Source organism: Panicum virgatum, chromosome 2K (genome assembly GCF_016808335.1).
Source record: "Panicum virgatum strain AP13 chromosome 2K, P.virgatum_v5, whole genome shotgun sequence".
NCBI lineage: Eukaryota > Viridiplantae > Streptophyta > Magnoliopsida > Poales > Poaceae > Panicum > Panicum virgatum.
The window spans coordinates 19,591,214-19,599,337 of record NC_053137.1 but is presented as its reverse complement, the minus strand read 5'-3'; the positions used below and the strand labels follow the sequence as shown (position 1 = coordinate 19,599,337).

The 8,124-nt window shown below is 45.5% G+C and overlaps 2 protein-coding genes across 3 annotated transcripts; one reads left to right on the top strand and one right to left on the bottom strand.

Moving 5' to 3' along the window:
- Window positions 1–489: 489 nt before the first annotated feature.
- LOC120670297 (expansin-B11-like) lies at window positions 490–1,945 on the bottom strand. Of its 2 annotated transcripts, XM_039950392.1 has the most exons (3): window positions 1,540–1,945; window positions 763–1,439; window positions 490–714 (listed from the first exon to the last, which is right to left on the bottom strand). In XM_039950392.1, the coding sequence occupies exons 1-2, from the start codon at window positions 1,844–1,846 to the stop codon at window positions 808–810; spliced, it is 939 nt and encodes a 312-aa protein (XP_039806326.1). In that variant the 5' UTR covers window positions 1,847–1,945; the 3' UTR covers window positions 490–714; window positions 763–807. The 2 variants fall into 2 exon arrangements, with proteins under 2 accessions (XP_039806326.1, XP_039806321.1); XM_039950387.1 differs by having other exon boundaries at window positions 490–1,439; window positions 1,540–1,929.
- Window positions 1,946–5,176: 3,231 nt separating this feature from the next.
- LOC120670285 (60S ribosomal protein L44) lies at window positions 5,177–7,586 on the top strand. The gene is made up of 4 exons (XM_039950378.1): window positions 5,177–5,328; window positions 6,841–7,020; window positions 7,145–7,219; window positions 7,304–7,586. The coding sequence occupies exons 1-4, from the start codon at window positions 5,326–5,328 to the stop codon at window positions 7,361–7,363; spliced, it is 318 nt and encodes a 105-aa protein (XP_039806312.1). The 5' UTR covers window positions 5,177–5,325; the 3' UTR covers window positions 7,364–7,586.
- Window positions 7,587–8,124: the final 538 nt, after the last annotated feature.

The following is an 8,124-nucleotide window of genomic DNA, read 5'->3' as shown; positions in this document are numbered from 1 at the left end:
ACCAGGGTTTCAATATGTTAAACTCAAAATGCGTCATTTGACCTCATCTTTATGTTGTCTAAAGGGCGTCTTTATGTCTCTACTAGAATACTAGTAAGACACTGTTTAATTTCTAAAAAAAAAATCTACAATACCTGTCACATCGAATTTTTGGACATATGCATGGAGTATTAAATGTAGTTGAAACAATAATTAATTACACAGTCTAACTAATTAGCGCGAGATGAATTTTTTAAGCCTAATTAGTTCATGACTAGACATTATTTGTTATGTAATAACGAAATATGCTACAGTACCAAAATCCAAACTTTTTCGTCAACTAAACACACCCTGCTACAGATGTCCAGGAGTCGCCAGTTTTTGTTGTCAGCGATGTCTTTTATTTGGTTGTCAGCATTGTCGTGGTCTTCAGTGCACAAGTTTTTACCCGTTCCCCAGGAAAGTATTACTATGTTTTAGTGTCACAACAAAGCTGTGATTCATTTCTCATAATTCTGAAAATGTCTAGTTCATTGTCCAAAAACGTGAAAACACACAACTCAGACAAGCTTCTCTCTTTCCTCAAGTACAGCACCAACTAATAACAAACTGGAGTGAAAAAAATTTGAAATTACAGACATGTCTCACACAGTCACACATCACTTGGGGACTGCAAACAGTGACCGTGAGGAGGGAGGGAAGAACGCCATTCTCTTCTTCAACCTCCTCCTCTTCCTCTTCAGACTTCTGACATCGCCGCCTCTCGCAACACCCGGACGACGCACATTACCCGCCATGGGCATGGACTCCTCCGAAGAATCCCTCTTTTCAGGGGTAGTTGACGAGGGAGCGGTACGTCTTCCCGGGCTTCCACGCGGCGGGGATGGCGTTGTTGGCGACGAGCACCCTGCCGGAGTCGGAGGTGAGGCGGAGGCCGAACGGCGCGTTGAGCCTCCTGCCGTTGTTGAGCCGCCACGTGGCGCCCCAGTTGTGCGCCATGGGCGCCCACACGCTGCTGCCGGCCTCCATCAGGTCGACGGCCTTGAGGTCACCGTCGTCGTCCTCGAACTCGATGAGCACGTCGAAGTAGAAGGGGTTGGCGCCCTGGTCCACCTTGAAGGCCACGTTCACGCCGGGGTACTTGCACGGCACCCGCCGGTACAGGATCCTCAGGACGCCGCCGGCGCGGAGCTTGTCGGCCATGCCGGGCCTCGCCATGGCGCCCATCGCGGTGCCGCTCATGTCGAAGTGGACGACCTCGCCGGGGAACAGGTCGCCGGGGGACCGGTCGGTGATCACGATCGTCGCCGGCTGGCCGGAGCACGCCGCGTTGGTCGTGCACTTGACCTCGTAGCAGGCGCCGCACCCCTCGCCGTCCATGTACAGCGGCGTGCTCCCGGCGGCGATCATCGAGTCGAACGGCTGCTTCCCGACGGCGGTCTGGTACCCGCACGCGCCGCCTGCGTGCACAGCAATCCCCGCCGCCGATCACTCCCATGTCCACCGCACAGCGAAGAAATAAAGCGGGAAGCTAAGCTAGCAGGCAAGTACGATACTGACCGTCGCTGCCGTCGCCGTTGGGCGCGCCGTAGTACGTGGCGCCGGCGCCGGAGAGCCAGGCGCCGCCGTAGACGATCGGGGGCGAGTGCCTAGCGGTGTGGTTGCTGCGGGGAGGCCTCGCCGCAGCAGGCGCCGGCTTGTAGCTGACCGGGTTCGGCTTCGCCTTGGCCGCGGCCGGCGCCGTCCTGTGGCCGACCGGCTTGGCCTTGTGCTTGGGCTTGCTGAGCTTGCGGGTGCAGGCAATGGGGCTCGCCAGGAGCGAGAGGACGAGCACCGCGGCCAGCAGCAATGTGCAGAGCTTCGCCATTGCTGCTGCTCGTAAGCTCGGCGGAGTCCGCAATTCAGATTTTTCAGAGGATTTCTATGAGCTCGGCTGTTGCTCTCCGGTGAGCTTCGTCAGTGGCCACGAATTGGGTATTTATAGGGCACCTCGAGGATGGAATGGATCGATGCCCACGGCAACTTTGGGGACGACGACTCTACCGGTCGAATAATTGGGGAGAACGTGACAAGTTGCTGCCTGTGTTGGCGAAAAAAAATAAAACCCAACCATTTTTAATCTGCGAGGACCCAATTAATGGCGAGTGCTGCGAGCGAAGATCACGAAGAAATGGGATGTGAGTACAATTGGAGAAATGGGTTACATATATAAAAAAAAGTTTGGAAAACACGTGTAGTGAAATTTAACCCGTTTAAGTACCTACTTGTAGGCGAATGTTGTTCACAGTAGTTAGTGATAAAAACCAATTTATTGTGCAAGTTGAGTGGTACTAGCAATCTAGCATTTATATATGCATAGAACAACGCCGATGATCCTGTGCCGGTCAGAATAGCAATTGTTTGTGTACATTCTGACTTTGTTCGCTTCATCTTCGCTGCATCCAGCCAACAGTATTTCTCTTTCACACAAAACCAGCACCAGCTAGCCAGCAGTACTTTTCTCTCATAAAAAATCAGCACCGGCCACCAGCACCAGCCAGCCGAACACAGCCTCTGAGGAGCTACAAATCATGTAAAGAATGGGTTTTGAGCTACGATCGGGAAAATCGTATATCGGTAATATTATGAAGCGTGTTCTACCCATAACAGCTCTCTAAAATGCTCTGTTTATCGATATCTTGAACGATTGGTGTTTCGCATGTATGAAACCATACAAGTAACAAGTCATGATTTACAAAGAAGAGAGTACAGACGATCCACAAGCTTAGATAATCTTTTTGTACTCCATTTATTTGAATTGATCAGTTGTTCATCATAATTGTAAATACGAATATTGCTAATGTGGAAGCAGCAATGGCAGCATATCAAAAACCTAGAATCCTTCACTGCTAACACAGCAATGACAGATTAATTCTGATTTATGCTAATATCATTGCAGTGACAGATCAAATCAGACATGGAATTCTCAATGGAAAAAGGAAACGATCAAGCGTTAGTTTACACGTGATCTGAGCAGTGATCAGCGAGGAGATGCTGCCATGATTGATTGCTGCTAATGAACACCGACACGAAGGCCGGCCAACCCATGGATAGTGGAGGCGATCACGTTCACCAACCGATCGAGGAATGGGATAAAGAATTGGAACCCCACGAGGTCACCAGTTAGTTGGGATGTAGCATGGATTGATGAAGAATCGGTCGCTGGCCATCTTCATTCCATCCACTGTATCATTCGTCTCCCCAGACTCATGGTCGGCTGGCTGGCCAGTTCATCATCTTTGCTTTCTCGTCTCTGTAATAACCAGTCCTCGCCTGTTACGCATCATCCGGGGCTAGCGTGACTTACCTGTCATGCACGAGCGATCATCTTGTGCCAGCAAGGACAGCAATGCCTGATTGCAGCAAAAGCTATGCTGGGTGTTCGCGGTTTCTGCACACTACTGCTGACGCTTTGTGAATGATCTATCATTGCAGCTGAATAAGCTCATCCTTTGGGTCAATGCCATGTGAGTGGCCGATGCGATGAGCCCCTTTATCAGGACAGACGGAATGAAAGGAGCTTATATAATCGTATCATGCATGCTTTTCGATTATTACTACGGAAAGATTTATTTCGAGGCCGGTGTTCAGTCGTTTTAGGCAGAAGAAGTGCATGCATGTCAATCTGCAGTATATGCATGCATGCTGTAGAGAAAAGAGAGATTATATATAGTTCGCATGCAAATGATTTGGGGATGGAAATCACTATTAGTAGTGAGGGGTGATATATATATCGTGGTTAATGTTACTAATGAACATCCAGATCCGTATATGGCCAGTTAGGGGTGCAAATAGGTGCTCTAAGGGTATCCACCGCCTCTCTTTAGTTTAAAAGTTTGCAGTAATTTTTCAAACTGCGAGCTTATTTTGAGAAATTAGTACAAAATTTTAAATTAAAAAGAGACAATGGATACCTAAGGAGCACCCATTTGCACTTCTATGGCAGTGCAAGTGGGGTCGACCGCACTAGGCTCCTAAGTTTTTGTAGATTGTACAAAACTGAAGGTACAAAACCATTGCCCCCCTATTTCCCCTTCCATTTCTGCATATACCATCGAGGAGATAGGGCGCTGGAATGAAGGTGGCAGCTGTTGGCTCAGCCACAAAGGGGAGCACCATGTGGGGAAAAGAAGTGAACCCGCATGATGGGTACGCGGTAAATGTGTTCCACAATAAGAAGATACATACTCAAGCTGGATTGTAACGCGTAACCCCTATGTAAAAGCAATTTTCTTGTTCTGGCTACTGCTTATAAGAGCGGGACGCCACAGTCTCTTGCTGAAATAAACGGGGCCTTAATCTCACAAACCACTTTCTCAACGCATGCGAGCGAAGTTGCATGCCAGCGAATGCTTGTAGCTTGCTGTCTTTGCGACTTCGCTATGCTCTCTGGCCTGCTGATGTCAATTCGATGCGCATTATTATTATTATTATTGGGAGCGGAATAATTCGGTGCTGCGTGTACGTGATCGCCGACGACGCGATGAATCTCTTTCGCAGTCCAGGCGATGCGTTGCATCAAACTTCTACTTTCAATTTGTGGCAGGGGAGTACATATCCATGCTATGGCTTCTTTGATTTTAAGGAATCGATAAAGTATGTTGCAATGATCTACTCAATCATCCCATTTCGAATTTTTAGTGGTTGAAGTGATCGCACAAGCACATGCATATGGACGTGACCTGGTAGCTGTAGGTCGGCAATGGCGGCGTCCGCTAGCAAAATTGAGGTGCTTCCTGCACTTAGTGTTTTGAACCTGGTAGATTTGAATTGAAATCAGCTACTGATTTCGTTGTTGTTATATGTTCGCTTTGGATGTTCACACAAAGCTAACTTTGAAAAAGTTAGACATACGAGGTTTTGACGCCAGTTGCAGTTGCCTAGGCGTGACGAGGACGTCATGGCGTGCGTTCTAGTTAGACACAAGGTGAATTTGTTCCCAATCCTCAAACACTAATCACAAACGATTAAAATTTTTTTCATCAAACACATAGTTTCTGAAACCGTAAACGTTTGCTCGTGGGTCGAAACAAATTTCCTTTGCTCGTCGGCTGGGAGGTACCTTGGTGTAATTTACCGTTTTAATTTAAAATGAGAAACAAGAAATGCATGCTGCGTCTATTTGCTCGTGGGCCGAAAGGAAAAGGGGCCGGGAATCCACATGAGACCAAGGAACAGGCCCATCAGGCCTCTCTTCTGAGTATATCTGTCCGCCTCAAGAGATCGCAGCTAGGGTTTTCGGCTCCGATCTCGCGCCGCCGCCAGGACTCTCGGAAGGACGGAGGCGGAAGCTACAGCTCGGCAGCCATGGTTAGCGACCTGCTCCTCTCCTCCTCCTCCCCCCCCCCCCTCTTGTCTTTTAATCCAAGGATCGAATCAGTTTCCTGTTCTGTGTGCGGCCATCGTACATACACTTGGGTGCTTTGGGAGGTCACGTTTCCTTCTGTTCTTGGTTTGATTCCGGTGCCAGCTCGAGATGGTTAGCAGTCTAGTGATGGTCGTTCGTTCCAACCTCTTGTCAACCGGTGGGTGACTTAGCTTCTTGGTGTATTGGAGTTGCTAAGGGATGCGAGGTCTGGTTGTTTGGAATCTGGAATTATGTATTCCGTCTGCTTTATTTTGCAATGTTTTCAACTCAAAATGGTTGCGATGAACGAGACTGTACAATCGATTGTCTCCATCCAGTTCGTTTGTTACAGTTCCAAGATTGTAATCATGTTAGCTGATGGTTGCATAGGCATAAGTCAAAGTGGGTGCTTGTCGCCATTTCATAGAAGAGAGATTACGTTCTGCTACTACTAGTTACTTGAAGTGAAGCTTGAATCAATTGATGCACACTGTATTGTCTTTCTTGGTGAAATGTAGTGGTAATGTGTTTATGATTGACTACCTGTAATGCAATTGTAGTAAACTGCTGACTAGATTGCAAATTAGGAAATTTTCACCAAACTATCATGCGACATTTGCTAGCCAATCACTCGTATATCTTAATTATGCAATGGGAACAGAACTTTCTTCGGTTCATATGAATAGCATAACATTAGAACTGAATTTTGTTTATAGAAGGTGAAAATGAGTATGTAACTATGCATTGTTTGAATTTCTGTGTCTACATTATTTTTTTAATAGATTATCGGTGATACCCATAGTTTGATATTTGAACTTGTGCAAACCTGGGGACAATTCTTCATACCAACTGTTCATGTTCTTTATTGTTTCTCTTACACATGTATTTAGTCTCCTCGTCTTCTTCAGGATCTGAAGATTGTTATTTTCCCAATTAACGATCTCATTCAAGCTTGTGACTAGCTTATTTGCTGCCTGTCTGACATACTTTCCCAATATCTACCACATCCTGCTACAAGCTAATTTAATTTAGTTGTGACTGTTGAGTAGCATTAAATATAATTTTTTTTAGATGCCTTTGAGTAGGGACTGACATCCATGATCTCTTCTAATAAGCTCACAATGTCCATGTTCTTCCTGGAACCTTTGTTAGTTTATGTGTAGTCATTTTAGTATTTGTTGTGCTGGAAACTTCAAGCCTTATTGTTTCATGCTCATTTTTTAAGCTGTTTTTTTGTGTACAGCATTTGGCATCATTTGTTTCCGTTCCAATATGATTCAGCCTTTTTGTGCAACGCTTGTGCCAAAAATTCTTCTTTTGGTTTGAATCCCGTGATGCTTAACTCCAAATTACCTATTCATATGAATTAACATCTTTGCTACTGTTAAGTTTGTTTGTTCTTTAGATTATTTAGCATAAGTGTTTATTCTTAGATTTATTCCTGTTGGACTAATTATGCTGCCTTTATTTTGTAGGTGAACGTTCCGAAAACCAAGAAGACCTACTGCAAGAACAAGGAGTGCAGGAAGCACACCCTGCACAAGGTTACCCAATACAAGAAAGGAAAGGATAGCCTCTCAGCTCAAGGGAAGCGTCGTTATGACCGCAAACAGTCAGGATATGGTGGTCAGACAAAGCCAGTTTTCCACAAGAAGGTTTTATACGAATCCCAACTTGTCGCGATTGCTGATTAGGATTGAATAATGTTACGTGAATCTTAATGTTGCTCCATTGAGGTTTATTTACTTAGTGTAACTAATATGCACTGGTGCACTTCAGGCCAAGACAACAAAGAAGATTGTGCTGAAGCTGCAGTGCCAGAGCTGCAAGCACTACTCTCAGCACCCAATCAAGGTATTTTTGCCTCAGCTTTGTTGTTGTTTCTTCATATTTCTTCTTTATCTTGTGTTTCGGGTATCTGATTCTTTGCAACTTCAGAGGTGCAAGCACTTCGAGATCGGTGGCGACAAGAAGGGCAAGGGAACCTCTCTCTTCTAAACTGATGATAAACTTGTTCTTTGCCCCCAAGTTGTCTGCCAGAAGTTACCATTAGGAATGTTCTATGTTATCCTTATAGTGAGATACATCAGATGGGAACCCTTATGCTTTGTATGTTCTTGAGTTGTTCTGTTGGATAAATTTGGTATGATATTTGTATGGGACCAGATGACGAATATGTTTTATTCTGAGCCAGCATTATTCAGGTTCTCTTACATAGCTAGTTCTTGATTCTGGCAAAACAATAATTTGATTTCCAAGGTGCCTCCTGAGAGCGTGCTGCTATGATGGGTATTTTCGTAATTTTTGGTTATGGGGTGGTGTCGTTTTAGATTGTAAATTGTAATAGTTCAGACACATTCGGGGCTGGAAATGCAAGATTACGGGGTGCCAAGTTCACCTCGCACCTGTATTACCTGCACTCAACATTAGTGGAGTAGTGTATTTGTTCGGCAGTTGTACAATGCAGTAGGCACGATCAATCGAACCTTCAGGGTGGCAAACATACAGATAAGAATTCATGGTTTTTGTTTATGAGTGCTCAGGTCAGATGATTAACAAGGGAAGATCAGAGATAATGTTAAGTACAAACACAGATGAGGAGAAAAGAAGTAAGGCAGATACTGCATGTTCAGAAGGAAACAATGAATGCAGTAAGACACTGACTGCCTGCTACGAAGGCCTTTTAACTTATCTTATGGCAGTTGGATAACTCATCCTGAATCACTATAACTGAACGCGCTTGCCCTTGTGAGGGAGTC

Bases quoted from the DNA above. Each gene is read 5' to 3' on its own strand.
- LOC120670297 (XM_039950392.1), bottom strand. From the start codon at position 1,846: ATGGCGAAGCTCTGCACATTGCTGCTGGCCGCGGTGCTCGTCCTCTCG. The intron at 1,440-1,539 runs GTCAGTATCGTA...CTGTGCACGCAG, and splicing joins CAACGGCGACGGCAGCGACG to GCGGCGCGTGCGGGTACCAG.
- LOC120670285 (XM_039950378.1), top strand. The intron at 7,021-7,144 runs GTTTTATACGAA...GGTGCACTTCAG, and splicing joins AGCCAGTTTTCCACAAGAAG to GCCAAGACAACAAAGAAGAT. The intron at 7,220-7,303 runs GTATTTTTGCCT...TTGCAACTTCAG, and splicing joins ACTCTCAGCACCCAATCAAG to AGGTGCAAGCACTTCGAGAT.